This window comes from Miniopterus schreibersii (assembly GCF_964146895.1).
Source record: "Miniopterus schreibersii genome assembly, chromosome: 3".
In the NCBI taxonomy this organism is placed as follows: Eukaryota; Metazoa; Chordata; class Mammalia; order Chiroptera; family Miniopteridae; genus Miniopterus; species Miniopterus schreibersii.
The window spans coordinates 103903904-103923220 of NC_138103.1; the positions used below are offsets into that span (position 1 = coordinate 103903904).

At 45.4% G+C, this 19317-nt stretch overlaps 2 protein-coding genes across 3 annotated transcripts in view; one reads left to right on the plus strand and one right to left on the minus strand.

The window, feature by feature from the left end:
• The window catches only part of DHX29 (DExH-box helicase 29), a 33275-nt gene extending 25519 nt beyond the window's left edge, over positions 1–7756 (minus strand). Inside the window, exons 1-6 of the mRNA XM_081131614.1 lie at positions 7464–7756; positions 4962–5035; positions 3714–3827; positions 2779–2908; positions 1942–2087; positions 384–509 (exon numbers count right to left, since the gene is read on the minus strand). Coding sequence (XP_080987740.1) covers positions 384–509; positions 1942–2087; positions 2779–2908; positions 3714–3827; positions 4962–5035; positions 7464–7638 — 765 coding nt within the window. The 5' untranslated portion in view covers positions 7639–7756. The remainder of the gene's footprint in view (positions 1–383; positions 510–1941; positions 2088–2778; positions 2909–3713; positions 3828–4961; positions 5036–7463) is intronic.
• A 130-nt stretch (positions 7757–7886) lies between these two features.
• MTREX (Mtr4 exosome RNA helicase) overlaps positions 7887–19317 on the plus strand; it is a 55743-nt gene continuing 44312 nt past the window's right edge. Inside the window, exons 1-5 of one of the 2 annotated variants that reach the window (XM_081132892.1) lie at positions 7887–8229; positions 13025–13162; positions 14482–14548; positions 16654–16716; positions 17576–17688. In XM_081132892.1, the coding sequence (XP_080989018.1) occupies positions 8102–8229; positions 13025–13162; positions 14482–14548; positions 16654–16716; positions 17576–17688 (509 nt within the window). In that variant the 5' untranslated portion in view covers positions 7887–8101. The remainder of the gene's footprint in view (positions 8230–13024; positions 13163–14481; positions 14549–16653; positions 16717–17575; positions 17689–19317) is intronic. The other variant, XM_081132891.1, reaches the window with a different exon arrangement.

Consider the following 19317-nt stretch of genomic DNA (forward strand, 5'->3'; position numbering starts at 1 on the left):
ATGCACACTGCACACCTTTCAAGCCCCACTCTCCACTCTCTGTCACTACAGAGTTTGCACAGATGGCTTTTCTGGTATTGAATATAATAAGTTATTTAGCAAGTACTCATTTTTGTCTGGCTTCTCTCATTCCTGTGTAATGTTTTGAGAGTTGCCTGCAGTGTTCGACTATTCTGAATAAAGCTGCCATGAACATTTATTTGTGTACAAATATTTTTTGGTGGACATACGTTTTCATTTTTCTTGAATAAATAAATACCTAGGAATGAAACTGTTGGGCCACATGACAAGTATATGTTTAATTTCCTAAGAAAGTGCCAGTTTCCTTAAGCGGAAGTCTAGGAGTCTTTCCAGCTAGACACTGAAAACAAAGTTCTACTCACAGGGTCAAATTTTTCCTCCTGTTCTGAACCTTCGGAACTTTCACTCTTTTCTTCGCTCTGTTGTTCCGCGTACCGCAAAATCCATTCTTTCATATTCACTTCCTTATTTTTTTCTTCCTTTTTTGGCTAGAAATAAAAAAACAAACATCTGAAAAACCAAAGTTAGAAAAAGGTGTCAAAACTATCATCAGGTGTCACTGCTTTTAACAATTTATTTACTCAGAAACAGGAGACACAGAGCCTCAAAAATCCATGCTCTTGAAGGACAAATGAATGAAACTCAGCATTACTCTAAGGAAAGTCTAAACTTGCATAACCCAAGGAATATGTTAACATGAGGGGCAAAAAACTGAAAGGACTGTTAAAAACTAAAAAACAGGTGTTATTCCTGAAAAACAAGGGTTTTATGAGGATGGTGCTTCCATAGTTTTTTGTTTTATAAGCTTTATTGAGGTATAACTGATACATAAAAATTGCACAAGTTTAACGTATATATTAATATATATTATTTACTGGTTATTATAATGCATATAGAATGTGCATATATAAACTCATCATTTTGAAGAGTCTGGACATATGCATATACCTATGACACCACCACTACCATCAAGGTACTAAACATCCACCACCTCCCCAAATTCCCTTCTGTTCTTGTGCGTGCGTTTGGGCTGGGGGCGGAGGCGGGGGCAGTGGTGGTAAGAACATTTACCCTGAGGTCCATCCTCAACCCATATTAAAGTGCACGATACTGTACTGTCATTACAGGCACAGTGTTGCACAGAGCATCTCCAGAACTTACTCACTTGCATACCTAAAACTTTACAACCATTACGCAACAACTGCACATTTCCCCCTCCCTCAGCCCTGGTAGCCACCACAAGTCCATTTTAGATTCCTCACGTAAGTGAGATCAAGCAGTGTTCCTCTTCTGTGACCAGCTTATTCCACTTAGCATGTTCTCCAGTTCATCCAGGCTCCCAGGTGTTTTACAATAGCAGAGTATTTGAGGGTTATGCCCCAGTGAGCTATACCTTCCAGTATTCACACTTCCTTCCTGAAATCCCCTTCACAGGGATTTTGGAATTAGCCAAAATGTCAGTTGCTTCAACAAATGGACGTTAGCAAGAGTGGTACAAGCAGGGACTTGATAAGATTTGTACATTAGGGCTTTTCATCTTAAAACACTTGCTCTTAGAAGTGAAATGCCATTAAGAAGCACCATTTGTGAGGAAACCCTAGCTAGTCCTGGCTAACCCAGGTTGAGATACTAGTCATGTGAGCAAGAAACCAGCCCCGGGAGACACCTGGTGGAACAGAAGAACAGCCCAACTGAGCCCAGCCCGACTGCAGGTCTGTGAGAGAATACTGCTGGGTTACATTGCAGTGGTTTGTTAGGTAGCAACAGGAAACTGAAACAGAGGACAGAGGTGTCTGGCAAACCAGTAAGTTGGTTACACACAACAAGTAGAAATGTTGTGGCAACCAAATATCCTCTTATGAACTACTATATGCTTCATTGTGATTTTATTCAACTTTAAATGTCTAATTCTTAAATTACCTTAGTCTTAGGCTCCTCTTCCTGTTTCCTGGTTTTAGGCTGCAATGGAGGTGAAGCAGTGGCTGGGGCTGGAGGAGGCTGGAACTTTGGCCTACTTTTAGGTTGCTGCTCTTCAAATTCCTGACTGAATCCCTCAGGAAGTGCATCTTAAGAGAAATTGAGATGAAAATAAACATGTGTATGATATAATAAAGCACATAAACATTTAGTAAAAGCATACGTAAACCCTGCCTAGACAAAGGGCACCTGATTTTCTTGTACCCCTCACCTCCTAAGAATAGAAATCCTATGATGAACCTGGGTTATCAAACCAGATGTGGAACACTCATCAGATGATAGTAGACTCCCTCGATGTAGTAGACTCCTAAATTTTCATAGAAAGATCTTAACCATTTCCACTCTTTGTTGCTTATTACAGGACACAGTAGTATGCTTAATGAATCATACAAGCAATGTACACAGGTTCTTGCCAAAGATTACAACCTGACCCTCTCCTTAATCCAATATTATTTACCCAAGGCCAGATGGCCCTGATTTCTAGACCAAAACCAGGAGACCCAGCCTACTAGGTTACAGACAGGCAAACTTGTAGAATTTGTTTTATTAAGTGCACTGTAAAATGACTATTAACAACTAAAAGCAATACACACAAAATTAATTTCGTCCTGCATACTACACCTCTAGGGAGCACACACCAAAAAGGGTAAAAACAATAAGAACTTTCTAACAATAAATAATTAGAGCACAGTGAAAAAATCTGAAGTCAAAAGCTTGATGCAAATATCATATTCATGGAAATGACTTCAAAAGGTTAACATTTTACGACACTCTGCTTACCATCGGAAAGGTTCAAGCAGAGCCAGTCCAGAGCCGAGTGAAGGTCCCCTCCGTGTAAGAGGGTGCTGGTCATGGCATCCTCAATGTCCTTCGTCTTAAAGGAAAACGCTTGCAGGGCCATGTATAAACCCTATGAGGGAGACAAGAAACGTCCTATCAATTTCCTCTTCTTTCATTACTAATTTTATTCTACTATTCGTTTTAAAACAAAATCTTTGACACAAATTATAATTTCAAATGTACTTTTCCCTCCCAATGATAAGAATTAAATGTGCTCACTGTATTGAGAATTTAACAACTATGGTTAAATTTTACAAGGGCCTGGAGAAATTGTTCATATTCTCACTATCTAGTTAAGATATACATGGTAACGTAAGCGTCTTCCCAGGTCAGCAGAAACCCTTCACCACTTTTAAGTTACACAACACTCCACGGGGAAGACATGCCAGGATACGCTTTCCCATTGGTGACGCCTTGGGATGCTTTCATTTTTATTACAGGAAGTGCTCCAGTGAACATGTTCACACAGAAAGGGAAGCATTTTCATGTCCTTTGAGAGCATAATCTCTAGTGCTGGACACACTTGGGTCTCCATCCGGACTCTGCCTGCCCTGCCACTTACTAGTTAATAACTCAGGCTACAGCCTGCATCATCTTCCCAAGCTTAATTCCTTCACTGGAAAAGTGGGCAACATGCCTTGTGGGGCTACAGCAAAGGTAAGGAGAGTGCCTACAGGGTAAAACAGCATAATTTTGAGAGAATAATTTGGTTGTCATATCACCATTTTAATGTGCACATCTGTATCTCACACAATTCTGTGCCTGCTCTAGAAGTGGAAATGATCTATATGAAATCTCAATGGAAATGGAAAAAGCAACTTTATCTCATGTGATGCTCCACTAAAAATAAGGAACTTCAAAAGTATGCCTAATACCTGTAATTTTTTGGCAGTAAGTCTTCCAGAAATCACTCCCTTGCCATTATTTTGCTTTTTATGCTCATTGATGACTCCAATAATTCTTTGCTCTAGTTTGTTATTAATCACCACCTGTTGATGCCAAAAAGATATTAATTAGGAGCTAAATTATGAAATCACATTTAGTAATAATTTGAAGTGAATCAGTTTTCTATATCCCTGCCAACCCAGGCCAAACTTTTAGCTAAAATCAGATATGGTAATTATTGTACTTTGGACCACCACCCACTAGAACATTCCTGCCACATATTGAAGAAGAAATGGGGCATGGAAAAAGAAACAATGGCAAAACAAAACTCTCTTCGAAAGCCTCTTAAAGCTACACTTTTCAGGACATCGTCCTGGGACCTCCCTTGGACTCTATTCCAAAGACAGATTCCTAAGCCCTGTACTGAATCAGCATCCTTAGGGTGGAGCCCAATACTCTGCCTCAATGTAAACCAGCCCCATCACAGCCTGAAAGAGTGGAGGCCACACTGAAAAAGTGCACAGCCAGTAAAAGTAAAATCTATACAAAGGGAATTAGGTTACAAGTTCTTTTGGCTTCTGGAGTTTGATTTCTGTTTTTTCCTATTAGCCATTGAATCCTTTGTTGCTTCCATATTTTTAACCTAACACAAGCATCTGCCTACAAAAATACCTTCTCTTTATCACATCTTTACTGAATGCCTACTATTAGTTAAGCACAAAACTATACTTCCGGAATTCAGTATAGCATAGGAAGCATACATAAACTGTAACCCACCATGGCAATTATTCAAAAAGATATATAAAGTGCTGATGAAACCACCAAGAAAATCAACCTGGTGACTTACAAAGGACTTCAGCAAGGTCACAGATGTGACAAACGGAGACAGGGAAGGAGGGCACTCTAGGCAGAGCACCCATGGGCAAAAGCCTGCAGGTATAAAGTCACATGGGACTTGTGGGAACAAGGGGATGAACTAACACTTCAAGTGGAGAAGAGGCAGAAAAGGCATTAGGTCGGAAAGGACATGCTATGCTTAGAAATTCAGACTTATCCAACCTTGTTTAATTTTTTACTGGCTTTCAACACATGTGTGTGATTTACTTTACTTAGTATAGATTAGTAGTTAGTGTACTATTTGCAAAAACTTTAAATACTCCTCTTTTCCTTACATTTAAGAATATCTCTTTTTTTTAAAGGGAAAATTTCTTGAAATGGCCCCAAACCTTGGTACTTACTTTCAAAATAGATTTATCCAGATTTGCAGGACCTCCAGAATCATTTGCAGAATTAAAACTATAAATTTTTGGACCTGTATAGAACAGAAAATATAGTCAAGGCAATTTAATGATTACTATCCATCACACTATTTTAATTTTCCTCTAAAGGTTGCTAAATATTATATTTCAGCTTTTTCCCCTACGTCACCAAATAACTTAATCTAAGCCAACAACACTCTGTTTTCAAAAACATTTTACCAATTAGCATTTTCTAGGTTAATCACTTTCCCATAAAGTGAGAATGCCTGTCTTTTAGATTAAATCTATCTTCATCTTATTTTTAAAACGAGGTGCTTTTCTGCCTGGAACTTAGCTGAAGGAAGACCTCTCAGGGGTATTAGGTTCCTGGCAGAGAAGATGGGTGACTGGAGAAAGCACCCCTCCCTCTTCAGGTAAAAGGAAGCGGGAGCTCCTGTCTTCTGTTAAGTCTGAGGTTGCTCTACTGGTTTCCTAGGGCTGCTGCAGCAAATGACCACGGACCTGATGGCTGAATGAATATACAGAAATTCTCTCTCAATCCTGGAAGCTGGAAGTCCACAACCAAGGTGTTAGCAGTCCCATGCTCCTTCTGAAAGCTCGACAGGGATCCCCCTGGCCTCCTCCGGTTCACAGAGACCTGAGACATTGCTTGTCTGCTGCGAATTCAGAGGCTGTCAACCTAGGTCTCTAATATGTGTTCCTTTTAATCGACACTCTGAGGAGCTGAAGCAATAGGGAGATTTTGCCATAGAGATAACCACCAATTAAATCAAGTAAACCAGGAAGGCCCTTTCACGAAAACGTGACAGTAAACCGCAGGACCAAGAATTACCATCCACCTTCCAGGTGAAGACAGGTACCCGCCTGCTCAGTCCCTCCCCAGGCGATGCTTAGGTGCTACCAGCCAAAGGCCTGAGCTCCTTCAGGACTCCAGGTCTTTGCATGCGGTGCTCCTGACCCCCGCCAGGAACACGGTTTCTGCCATTCTCTCCAGAATTAACCGGCACTCATCCTCCTGGTGTCTCTCCAGAATTAACCGGTAATCATCCTCCTGATTTCTTTCCAGAATTAACGGGTACTCACCCTCCCATCTCAACTGCCCATTTCAAAGAGACCATCCGTAACCCCTCCCCTCCGCAGGAACATTAGCTCGCATGTTAAATTCTGTCCCTTAGTTTTTCTTTATTTTTAAATTTTTTGTTGATTGACTTTAGAAACAGAGAAGGGGGGGGGAGACCCTGAGCCTGTCTTCATGGCACTTGTTCGGCAGCGTCGCTGGACGGGGGCCTGTCTCCGACCCGCAAGGGCCACGAGCTCCTGCAGGCGGCGTGGCCTCCGCCCAGCCCGCCGCTAACGGCGGGGAAGAGACGCGGCAGGAGCTCCACACACACCCGTGGCCCGAGAATTTCAGCAAGAACCACGGGAAAACCAGCTGCGCGGGACGAGACGGCGCCTCGCTGCGCCTCCTGCCCGACGGCCGGGCGCCGTCCCCGTGCACCGTCCTCCGTCCCCCGGGCACCGTCCTCCAACCCCCGGGCACTGTCCCCGTGTACCGTCCTCCGTCCCCCGGGCACCGTCCCCGTGCACCGTCCTCCGTCCCCCGGGCACCGTCCTCCAACCCCCGGGCACTGACCCCGTGCACCGTCCCCCGGGCACTGACCCCGTGCACCGTTCCCCGTCCCCCGGGCACTGTCCCCGTGCACCGTCCCCCGGGCACTGACCCCGTGCACCGTCCTCCGTCCCCCGGGCACTGACCCCGTGCACCGTCCCCCGGGCACTGACCCCGTGCACCGTTCCCCGTCCCCCGGGCACTGTCCCCGTGCACCGTCCTCCGTCCCCCGGGCACCGTCCCCGTGCACCGTCCTCCGTCCCCCGGGCACCGTCCCCGTGCACCGTCCTCCGTCCCCCGGGCACCGTCCCCGTGCACCGTCCTCCGTCCCCCGGGCACTGACCCCGTGCACCGTCCCCCGGGCACTGACCCCGTGCACCGTTCCCCGTCCCCCGGGCACTGTCCCCGTGCACCGTCCCCCGGGCACTGACCCCGTGCACCGTCCTCCGTCCCCCGGGCACTGACCCCGTGCACCGTCCCCCGGGCACTGACCCCGTGCACCGCTCCCCGTCCCCCGGGCACTGTCCCCGTGCACCGTCCCCCGTCCCCCGAGCGCCGTCCCGGCGAACCGCACGCAGGCGCACGTGCGCGGCCGCGGGAAAGCTCGCGAGTGGCTTCAAAAGACGTCGGGCCACGCGCGCTGCGCCAGCGGCCCCCGCGCTCCGGCTCGGCCCGGCTCCCGCGGCGCCGCCGCACGTGGCAGAAGCGCCGAGGGGACGGGCCCGGCTCCCGGAGCTCGCGCGGCCGCCGACCGCGGCCCCGGGACTTTGTTCTCGGGAGGAGAGCTGGGGGGCGGGGGCCCGCCCGGCGCAGGCCGACCCCGGCACCGCGACCCGGGGCTGCGGGGCGCCCTCCCGCGCGCCCGCCCGTACCTGGCCTGGCGCGGGGCTCCCGGGGGCCGGCGGCGGCGGGCGGCCTGGCCGCAGGCTTCTTGGTCGGGGCCTCGGCGGCGGCGCCGGCCTCGGCGGCCTTGGCTCTCGAGGCGGACACGGCGGCCCGCACGGCCGCGGCGCCCGGCGCCTTGTGCTTCTTGTTCTTGCCGCCCATGCTGCAGGCGGGCGGGCGGGAGGCGGCTCGCGGCGCAGCCCCGGCGCCTCGGCACAGCCCGGAGCGCTCCTCACGGGGCCCGCGCCCCGCGCCGCCGGCCCGCGTCCTCCATCCGGGCCTCTCCGGCCGGAGCAGCCGCCGCCTCGCTATTGGCCCAGCACAGGAAGGTCCCGCCCCCTCCCCGCCGCCCCGCGCTCCCCGCCTGCCGCCAGCCGGGCTCGCCGCGCTCCCGCTGTAGCCCCCGCGCTGCCCACCCGCTAGTGGTCGGAAAGCAAGACAAGGTCCCAAAGGTGGGAAAGGAAGGAAAGGTGGGAGTAGGGAAAGCAGTCGGGGAGGATTCTCGGAGGCTGTGCGATTCGACTACTTTTGCCTCCCACGGGCCACCGTCGGGGCCTCGGCGTGTCACCGCCCTAGCGGGCGCGGCGCACCCTGGGTAGGAGCGAGCCGCCAGCTGCCCCGGAAGATGGCGGACGCCTTCGGGGATGAGCTCTTCAGCGTGTTCGAGGAGGACGCCGCCGCGGCGCCCGGAGCCAGGAAAGACAAGGAGAAGGGGAAATGGAAGGGGCCTCCGGGGCCCGCGGAAAAGGCCGGGTAAGGGAGCTGCCAACGTGCTTTTTTTTTTCAGCTTCCTCAGTGCTGAAGGAAAATAGTCTTTTAAAGAGCCCGAGAAAGTGGGGTGTCCATTGCGTGGCGGGGGGAGGTGCGGGGCGTTTGAGCACAGTGTTGAGGGGGAGGCTCCGGTTAGCGTGCGGGCCCGCGTCCCCGTGTGCGCAGGCGCGGTGGGCTCCGGCCCCGGGACCCGCGTGGCGGCCCCGCTCCGGGTGTGGGCGCGGGGCGGGGGCCCGTGGGCAGGTGGGCGCGGGGCGGGGGCCCGTGGGCAGGTGGGCGCGGGGCGGGGGCCGGTGGGCAGGTGAGCGCGGGGCGGGGGCCCGTGGGCAGGTGGGCGCGGGCGGGTGGGCGCGGGGCGGGGGCCCGTGCGCAGGTGGGCGCGGGGCGGGGGCCCGTGGGCAGGTGGGCGCGGGGCGCGGGCAGGTGGGCATGGACAGGTGGGTCTGCGCGCGGGCGGGGCCGGGCCTCGGCCTGTGCAGCACCGGCGCTGGGCCTGCGGGGAGCCTCTAGGACTCGGAACGCGGGACCCGTTGAGCGCGGGGCCGAGGAGCTTGGCAAAGCCGACCCGGCGGGCTTGGAAGGAAAGGGGAACGAGCACCGCGGGACGGGAGAGGAATTCAGGGTTTCCGAGCGCTTAAGAAGATGGTAGTGCCCATCACCGGGGCTCTTGCGACCATTACATGACTGTAAAGCACCTCACGGTGTCACTTTTCAAAAGTTGGCTATTGTTGAGTTCACTAAGGAAATTTTGAAGAGTTGCTGGTCCCAACCATGTTCGTAGACTGGCGCAGAGAGCCCCCGGGGTGCAGAATTGTGCCTGGTGTAGCCAGGAAAGAGAGCCCACGGGGTGCAGAATTGTGCTGGGTGTAGCCAGGGAGAGAGCACACAGATTAGGCACAGACAGCCCGTGGGGCAGGTTAACGGTGTTCAGGGGTGTTCGTCTGGAGGTGGTTTGAATTGGTGCCGCTTTGGGCCGGACAGGCCCGTTAGGCAGAGGTTAGGGGCGAGTGGAACAGTCACTAGTGTCAGGTGTCCCATTAGTAAGAGTGAGACAAGTAGAAAATACTCTTCCTCTCTCATGGAGTCGGTCTTTTATTGTGTAACAGCCTCCCTCAGTTTTCCATATGCCACTGAAATCTTTTGGAGAAGCTGGTGAGAGAAGAAACCACATGCCAGCTGTGCTTCCCTATGCTGTCATCTGACTCCATCCTTAGGAACCGCTGTGCACTGTCCTCTGTCTAGAGCTGCGCCGTCTGATGTGACGGGTGCTACCCATCCGTAGCTGCAGCCAGACAAAATTGAGATGTGCCGCGACTGCACAATACACAGGGATTTTGAAGACCTAAAAAAGTGTGAAATACCCCAATAATTAAACTTCGCTAATATAGTTACTAGGAATTTAGAATTAGAGGTGTAGCTGGGATTACGCATGTCCCATACAGGACAGCGTTGACGCAGAGACTTGATCACACTCAGGTTCAGGTGTTTTAGATGAGAAGGCTGCGTGGTGCTGTGCGCTCACTTCCTGTTGTGTTACATCACGAGCTGCACCTGCTGTTCGCGCTTCTGAGGTTGAACAGTGAGCCGAGTGCCAGCGGGTCCCCATCAGCCTCATAATGACTGTCGCACCTGTGATGATTGCCTAATTCCATTTTCTCACTGGTGGTTGCAAAATGGTGGTTTTTCTTTTTTTAAATACATCTTTATTGATTTCAGAGAGAGGAAAGGAGAGGGAGAGACAGAGATAGAAACATCAATGATGGGAATCACTGATCGGCTAGCCCACAACCCGGGCATGTGCCCTGACTGGGAATTGAACCCCGATCGCCTGGATCCTAGGTCGACGCTCAACCGCTGAACCAAGCCCGGCCGGGCTGGTTTTTCTTTTTATCACTTTTTCTGCATTTGTTACCTGGAATCCGTCTATAAAAAAAGGAACATTCCCGGTCAGCTGTTTGCCTTGAAGTGCAGTTCCCAGAGGAAAGGCAGGGCCGATGCTTGATCCTTTCTCTGTCAGTTTCAAGAGAAGTGAGTTGTGTCCTCAGGAGCTTCCCGTGTTGACCAGCATGGGTGTCTGATGTGCTCAGTTTCTTGATGAAGTGGTAGAATTTTTATATTTGATGTGTTTTTCTCCTTTGCACTTGTTTTTAAAACTTTCTAAAACCTTTATGGGGGTATAACTCAAGTACACTAACTCATCACCACAGTCGAGAAAGCAAACGCTTCCATCGCCCCCCAGAGTTCCGCAGGCCCCATTGAAATGCCTCCCTCTTGAACCCGGCCTCCAGGCAGCTTCTGAGGCCTGGGGCGCTGTAGAAAAGCTTGCATTCTCTGGAACTTGATTTAAATGGGATACTATAGTGTGTATTCCTACTTTGCCTGGCTTCTTCTACTCAACCATGATGCTTTTGAGGTTCAGTCATGTTGCCTGTATCAACAACTTGTTTCTTTTTATTGCTGAGTAGTATTCTGTTTTATGGACACACCATATTTGTTTATACCTTTATCTTTTCATGGATACTTGAATTGTTTCCATTATTTATTATTTTTTGTACTCCTACCAATGAGAACTCTTCAAGTTGGCATAAAAAACTTGTAATTAAAATCTAGGAGCTGGTGATGACTATAAAACAAAGAAACTTAGTTCCTATACCTTTGAGAAACTTAAAACCTAAGTGTATAGGACATTTTCTTTCAGAAAGAAAATATTTTTTAATACTGTATGTTAGACTTTTAGGCCTCCAGTCATTTCTCTCATACCTGGTGTGTGTCACATGTGGGACTTGACACACCTGAGCTCTACAGAACAGCAGGAAATAAAATGTCATAGATAAAAAGCTTCCTCTTTAAGAGTAGGATTTTGATTTATTGAGAACATTTGTAAATTTTATTTCTAGACATGACCACCAAATTATGGGACCATATGCAGAATCCTTTTCTATAAAGGGCATTAAAGCAGTTGGCAATATCTGAATAAGTCTGTAGGTTAGATAATAGTAATGACAATGTTAATTCCTTAATTGTGATCATTGTACTAGAACTGGGACATGGACATCATGGGGGTCAGGGTGGGGTGGGGGCACATCATTCTTTCTACCACACTGTTGAAAACACAAAATGGCACATATCTCTTCTGGAGAGGAATTTGACAACACCTAGCCAAGTCACATACCCTTTGACCTAGTAATTCTACTTTTAGGAACCTATCCCAAAGGTAAAATGGTGAAAACAATTTAAACTAAAGAACAGACACTCGTGTACAAGGCTATTCACTGCTACATCATTTACGACAGCATAGAGTGAGGTGCGGAGAAGATAGGCACAGACGTGCACACATGTGCCCTTGGCGTGAGTGTATTTTCAGGCAGATGTAATGAAAGGTCAGAGCTCAAGGGGAGGGCAGAAACAAGGCTGGGGCAAGGATGAAAGCCATTTTTAAATGAATTAATAAGTAGGTAGTTAAAATTTTTTCAGCTTTACTATTTAATATGGTAAATATCAACAGATAAAACTAAACAAATTCTTTGGAATACTCAGTAATTTTTAAGACTAGGAAAGGATTCCGAGATCAAAAACTTGAGAGCCACTGAGCTAGAATATAGTCTACTAAGTCTACTTCAGTTTACGTGTTCCTGGTAAGGAATGGCTTGGATCTCCTTTCATGAGCCAGTGGGCCATTTGGGTATCCTTTCCATTTTTATTCTTTTATTTTTTTTAATCCTCACCTGAGATATTTTTTCCATTGCTTTTCAGAGAAATGGGGAGGTGGGGGGAGAGACGAAAACATCTTGTGAGAGACACTTGGGTTGTTTGCCTCTCGCTTGCGCACCATCCAGGGCTGGGGGTTGAGCCTGCACCTGAGTTATGTGCCCTTGGCCAGGATTGAACCCCGGGGGCCTTCAGTCTGCAGGCTGACACTCTAACCCTGAGCCAAACTGGCCAGGCTGGGTATCTTTTTAAAAGTGCCTGTTCATATCTTTTGCTTATTTTGGGGGGAGGTGTTGTCTTTTTAAAATTTGTAGTCCCTGCCTCCGGTCTTTGAGATGTGTGCCTTTTGTCAGTTCTCTGTGTTTCAGGCAGGTATCTTCTCCCACTGGTCGTCTTACCCCTTTACTCTCAGTGGCGCCTTTGGATTAACAGAAATTCTTAGCTTTAATACAGTCCAATTTATCAAACTCTGTGATCAGTAATTTCATGTCCTGTTTAACAGAACATGCATGTAATTTTTTCTTTTATCTTCTAGAGGCTTTGTTGTTGCTGCCTTTCACAATTAGATCTAAAATCCACATGGAATTGGTTTTTGTGTATAATGAGGGTAGGGGTCAGATTGAATTTCCCTGTGGATACCCAGTCCACCAAGCACCATTTATTGTCACTAGCTTGACCAGTGAATCCAGCCACACACATACACAGAAATTCTCCCAGATAGTAATATACCGTTAGAGAAAGTATTGTTTATTGAGTGTGCTCATGTGAATGTCTAACGCTGTTTTAATTTACAATTTTTAAGAGCATTATGTTAACAGTTATGTTAATGTGAGTTGTGAAATATTTTAAAAACAGAACTTCCAAATAAATTTAAAATGCAAAAGGAGTAGTGTTCAGTTTTGTCAATTAAAGTTGGGCTATTCTGAGCTTTAGCCAGTTCTGATTTGTAACATCTGTCTACATGAATTTTTCTGTTAATGGTGTATATTATATGTGGAATAATATTTTACAGAGTCACTCTTAACAGAACTAATACTGCAGAATTCATTTTAAACTGTGTACTTCTCAGGAAACGTTCTGATGGCAACTTACAATCCGAGTCCACTAGTGCTGGAAACAACAAGAGAGATGCAGATTTCGAGGGCACAGATGAACCCATTTTTGGAAAGAAGCCCAGGGTAGAAGAGTCAATAACTGAAGACTTAAGGTAGTATTTCCATTGTGGTAAATGTTAGTAACTTGTAAATTGGGTAGCTAAATGAAGTTTTGAAAATTGCTTCTGTGTTACTTTATGAAAGTACGTGCTGAGTCAGAGAAATGAAGATATTCTTTATATAGTTATAAAAGCATATGAGAACATTTACTTAAGTTTGGGGAAATGGAAGACAATATAGAAAAGATGTTTTAATACTTTAGAGTCCAATATTGAGAAAGAGTGTTGAACCCTGTTTTTTTAAAAAAGAAGAAATGATATGTTTCCTTTATTCAGTAATGCCCCCAAAAAAGTGGAATAAAAAAGGAAGAATAAAACTGACCCAGCAGAAGGAGTAAGTGAGCAGGGACCTTAGGAGGAGTGAGGTTCTCACTGTCGGGTGTAGTGGGAGCATGGCTGTGAATGAAGACTTCTCTCAGCGAGGGAGACTGTAGACATCTGTGGCTGCGGCAGCTGCTGTTGCTCTGAGTTTGAAAGCTGGGACTCTAGAAGTTGATGACAGCTTCTTAAGGAATTCACTTGTTCCCTTTTGATGGTCTTTGTGGCTTTGTGTCTCCCTCCTGTACGCCACATTCTAGCTTGGCACTACCATGAGGAACTTGCTCTTTATGATTTTTGTAACTAGTTGGCTGTTAATGTAGTTAGCAAAAATAGCTGTGGTGGTAGATGTGTGACCAAAGTATTTAAGGTACACTGTTTACTCAAGCTAGTAGAATAGGTTAAAAAATAATATTGGCAATTTAAAATTGTTGTTTGTTGTAGTAACTCTTGGGTTTTATCCAAAGCATGATTATTGGTTTAAAGTAAAAATCAGAAGTACAGTGAATGAGATGAACCTAGAGCAGAAATGTGTCTGTTTTTCTTCAGTTTATCCACAGTCATGTCTTTTCAGAGCCTATAAAACCTGTGTGAGTTTAACTTAGGATTTTGATGAGAATAGGAACCACTTCTATAAATGACTGCAACATCTGTGTTAGACTAGTTTATTCTGTACTTTCTATCATATGATGGTTTTTATAACCAGCTTTACATCCAAAGTAGTGACAGTGCTTCATAGAGGCATTTTTTATTCAAAATAGTTGCTGAAACTAAGACAATTCTTTGGTAATCCACTTGGAGACTGTTTGTTCTGTATTTGTAGTAAAAGCTGTTAACTGGTTATTTTGAATTCTCAGCATATATTTGAATAATGTGAAATTTTTGAATATTCTGAATAGCCAAACTTTTTCCAGTTTGGAATATTGTTTTCCAGTGCCAGTGGGAGCTTACTACCTAATCATTTATTCTAATGTAACTCTAACATTTTTTTTTAGTTTGGCAGACTTGATGCCCAGAGTGAAGGTGCAGTCCGTGGAAACTGTTGAAGGGTGTACGCATGAGGTAAGCACAGTGCCCAATAGGCTGGTTTTATGAATGGGGTTTTGTCTAGAGCTCTCTAGCGTGATGGTCAGCAAGCAGTTTGCCCTTGAAGGCTTTGGAAGCAGTAAGAGGTTTCTGTAGAGTGGGCATAGTCTAGTGGAGGAGCTGGGCTTTGTATTCAGCCTGAGCTCAGACCTTGGTACAGTACGTTTTTGAACTACAGTTTTAGGTAAATTTCTTATTTATCTTTGTCATTGGTTTTTTATTTCATACATTTGGGATAATGGAATTTATCTCATGGGGTGGTTGTTGGATTATGTAAGAAAATTAGGAAAGGCCCCCAGCACTGAGTAGGTGTTCAGTGCTTGTCAGTCCCATTCTCCTGAGTGTCAAGTAACAGGGCCACTTGCAGGCCACAAGCTCTTCTGTCTTGCTCTGGTGACACCTGTTGCAGTTTCATTGTTCTCCCATGAGGTGGTGGTCACTGATGGCTTGTCGTAACCCTGTGGAAGTGCGAGTTCACAAACATGAGGATACAAGGAAACTGAAACACTCTTTCTATTAAGCCTTCTTTCTTTGCAGTAAACCTTTTAAGTTGTTATTATAGGTATGAAATAAGATTTCTTGGGGCTGAGAGAACAGGAAAGGGCTGAGAGCTGCAGCCTTCCATTATGAGTTTGTTAAGGGAACTTATACACCTGGCGTGTTGTGGGTGCAGCGAGAGGACACGGACATCCTCAGTACAGTGTGACAGGTTTTTTAGGACAGGACAGGATGGATGAGTACTAGGGCCTCAGTTGCCTCAGATGAGGGGAAAAATACCTCATATGCTTGCTTGGGGGCAGGGCAAGGGCCTGTTCTGGTAACCAGCACAAACCCGAATGCTGTGGGGCAGAAGGGAGAGCTGACCAGTCTGGGGGGGGGGGTTTAGGAAGCAGTCTCTGTTCTGACCGTGATCTGTGGCAGGTCCGGCAGCAGTTAGGCAGTGGTCACCTCACTGGGATAGTCTCTCCTCCACTCCAGGCAGTTGGGGACTTATTCAGGGTCTGTTGAGTAAACAAAATAATTCCAAATTAACACAATGGCTTTTGATAAAGATTTAACACCTTGTTTTTAAAAATGTCTGTTTTTCTACTAAAGTTTCTTGTTTGCCTTTGGAATAGCACCTAGTTTGGTAGGTGTGATATCCATTTGACCATTCACTCAGCGCTACGTTAGACCCCGTTTGATGCTCTGGTCTTACGAACATGGTAAAAACCAAACACATACAAATTTTGCTCTCCAAGAGTTCAAGAGCTCTTTCTGTCAACCTTCACAATTATCCTCAAGCCCTCTGTTCTGTCACCTGCTCTCTTTTTTAGCTGGTCACTTTGCCTTTTACTTCATGAGGCTTGAGGATATCAAGTGCGGTGCCCTCTGATTATAACCTCCTTCACCAGGCCTGTCTGCCTCTGTCCTATCCACTCAGAGGACAAGACGCTGCGTCTTTTGGGCTGAGGACGCTTGCTCTGCACAAACACTTAATCATTCCATTTCCCTTTACTGTTTCTTAGTCTCCTGTTCTAAGACAACAAATCTCATCTTACACTTGCTTATTGAAGTTTTGGTCTTAGAAATTATAATTTCTGCGTGTACCTTACTTTGCCCCCACCCCCCACCCCATGGATTATTTATACACTAACTGGTTTAAGTCTTGGGAATGTAGATGTAATTGCGCTGCTCTCCAGATCTTAATCTTCACTGGAGGATAATTAATTTCCTGTTCCAGGAAATGGGAGCATCATTTTACTCCACATAGTTCTCGTTCGTATGGTGACACCCCTTTTTACGTCCAGTCAGCTTTTTTGAACATTCATCAATGTCAGGCAGTACATTAAATGTGGAAAATGCAGATAAACACAGGTTAGAAGCTTCTCCTTGATCGTTAGACTGAACGCTAGCGGGGGCTCTTTGCGTGTTGCAGCCTCAGCGTTTTGACTTGATCTTAGAGGCATTCACTTAGTTTCAGTGTCAAGGACTATCAGACGCTGGCTCATCACTTTTAGTTTTCAAGCTATCATTGCCTATGAAGTGCTGGATGCATCCATTCTTAAACAGTAAGTTGGTGGTTGTTTTTTTTACATCAGGTTGCGCTTCCTGCAGATGAAGATTATTTACCACTTAAACCTCGAGTTGGAAAAGCTGCAAAGGTCTGTACTTTGGGCAATACAGCTTTGTGAGTCTCTCCTAAAAAATCTTAAAGATAAATTCTTTCAAATGAGATTTTTATGCTTCCCAGTGTAAATATACCAAGAAGAAGCTACCTGAAATAAAGTACAGTGAGAACTGAGTCAGTAAACAGACATGCTGAGAACCAAGCATCATGTGATGAGATTTTAACAAGTTAATGATTCTCAGTTTTTTTAAAGCATCTCCTGAAAATTACCAATCTTTCTCTAGAAAAAAATGCATGTGTACAGTAAGTTTTGCACATGGTTTTACATGTTTAATAAGCTGCTAATAAAACCTAAACTTTAATGCTTGTATTAGGATGGATTTTGAAGTTCTGATAGACCTTAAATGATTGGTACACATCTTCCACGTCATCTTCTCTAAAGGCAGTGTGGTGGAGTCAGCCTTAAAGTCTAATGGGTGTATCATGCTGCCTCTGGTAAGAGAGCTTAGTAGGAGATGTCACTCTCCAGAGCCTCAGTTTCCATCTGCGGAAGAAAATGATACCTAGTTAGGGTTGTTGTGAAGATTAGTAATATATGGGAAATACATTGCAAAGTGCATGTTCCTGATGAAAGTAATGATTTGTTATCATTAATATGATGTATATGTAAGCGTATGATCATAATTGAAAGATTACACAGCAGAATTAAATTCTATGCCATCTAAAGATATTTTCACTCTTTTTAATTTTCTCTAGTGGGTGGTATATTTCCTAAGTAGAATCATAAAGAAATCTCCCAGGATGCTGCTGGGGATAACGTCTGTAGATTTTAAGTGTGCTCTGATGTGGCTAGAATTTTGATGTGGATATTAATCTGTGTGTACTTTTTACAGGAATACCCGTTCATCCTTGATGCTTTTCAAAGAGAAGCTATCCAGTGTGTTGATAATAATCAGTCTGTGTTGGTGTCTGCACATACATCAGCGGGGAAAACTGTATGTGCCGAGTGAGTAGCTTTCTTCTTATGTGGCATTTTAGGTCTGTTAATATCTGCTGTGTGTATTTAGGCGCTCCTGTGTTGGTGACATGATGAACATTTCACACGTTAGGTCTTGTTGGGTGACCCTGGATCGTTATGTAATGCTCTTCAAGTCTTGTCACAGTCTTTGTTTCCGGTCCCTTTCGTCGTGATTTAAGTGTTGCCACCGAGCTTTACTTATGTATTTGTTTTGGTTTCCATTTGCAAGGAGTAGCTTTTCCCATCCCTTCACTTTCAGTCTGTGTGTCCTTACATCTGAAGTGAGTCTCTCTATTTTCTTCTGAGAGTCCTGTCGTTTTAGCTTTTGTATTAGGCCTTTGATCCATGTTGGTCCCAGATTGTCTGTGTGTAATTGAGTAGTTTTCCTGGTGCTGCTGGTTTTTTATTCCACGTAAAGCTTTTGAAAGAGCTTTATTGTTGTATAATTTATATACCGCTAACCCCCCCCATTGTAAGTGTATGGTTCAGTGAGTTTTAATAAATTTGTGCAGCTGTGCAGCCCTCACCAGTTTTAGACTTTCATCTACACAGTTCTCTCTGTGTTTGTATTCAGACCCACTCCATACCGCCATCCAACCCTAGGAAGCACCAATCAGCTTTCTGTCTGTATAAGTTTTGCCTTTTCTAGAAATTTTATGTAAATGAAATCGTGTAATATGGAGTCTTCTGTGTCTGCTTTTTCCCCCACTTAGCATAATGTTTTTGAGGTTCATTCATGTTGCATGTATCATGAGTTCATTTCTTTTTATTGGTAAATGCTGTGACATTTTATGGATATGTGACGTTTTGTTCATTGAGTTGATAGCCATTTAAATTGTGTGTTTTTTTACTATTATGAATAATACTTATGTAAAAACCTTCATGTACCAGTCTTAGTGTGGATGTGTTCTCATTTCTCTTGGGTAGATACCCAGTTATTTTACTTCTCATCTGTAGAATTTTCACGTGGTTATGCTGTTATATTTCGGTTTCTCTGTTGAGATTATCTATCTGTTGAATCATTGTCCTGTTTCCTTTAATTCTTAGAATATGGTTTTCTTATGTTTTGGGGGCATGTTTCTGATAGCTGCATTGAGGTCTTTTTATACTAAGTCCAGCGCCTGGGCTCACTCAGGATCAGTTTCTCATGACTGCTTTTTTGCCTAAGTATAGATCACACTTTCTTGTTTCTTTTTACATTTTATTTTTTTTAAAGTGGATATTTTAGATAACATATTGTAGCATCTCTATATTCTTTTTTCTTGCAATTCATATTTGATTTTTAATTGTTTATTTCACTATTTGGGGTGATGGTTGCGGTAGATATTATTTTTATTTCCCCAAATAGGTCATCAGTCTGTTATGGGCAGAACTGTAACAGGAGGATCTACCACAGTGCTGGCTTAGTTCTGATTTCATGGTCTATATTTAAATACTTAAATTCAGTTGAATTTAGAAAACAAACTATATTTCATTCTATTGGTAGCTGTGGAAGAGCTTTTTCACAGTTAGAACCCACCATGATTTCCAATCAAGGACTGATTTGATAACTCTTACATGTGAGAAAGGACTGTATATGGATTAACTTACTTGTGAAATTCAAAAGAAAAAACTTCA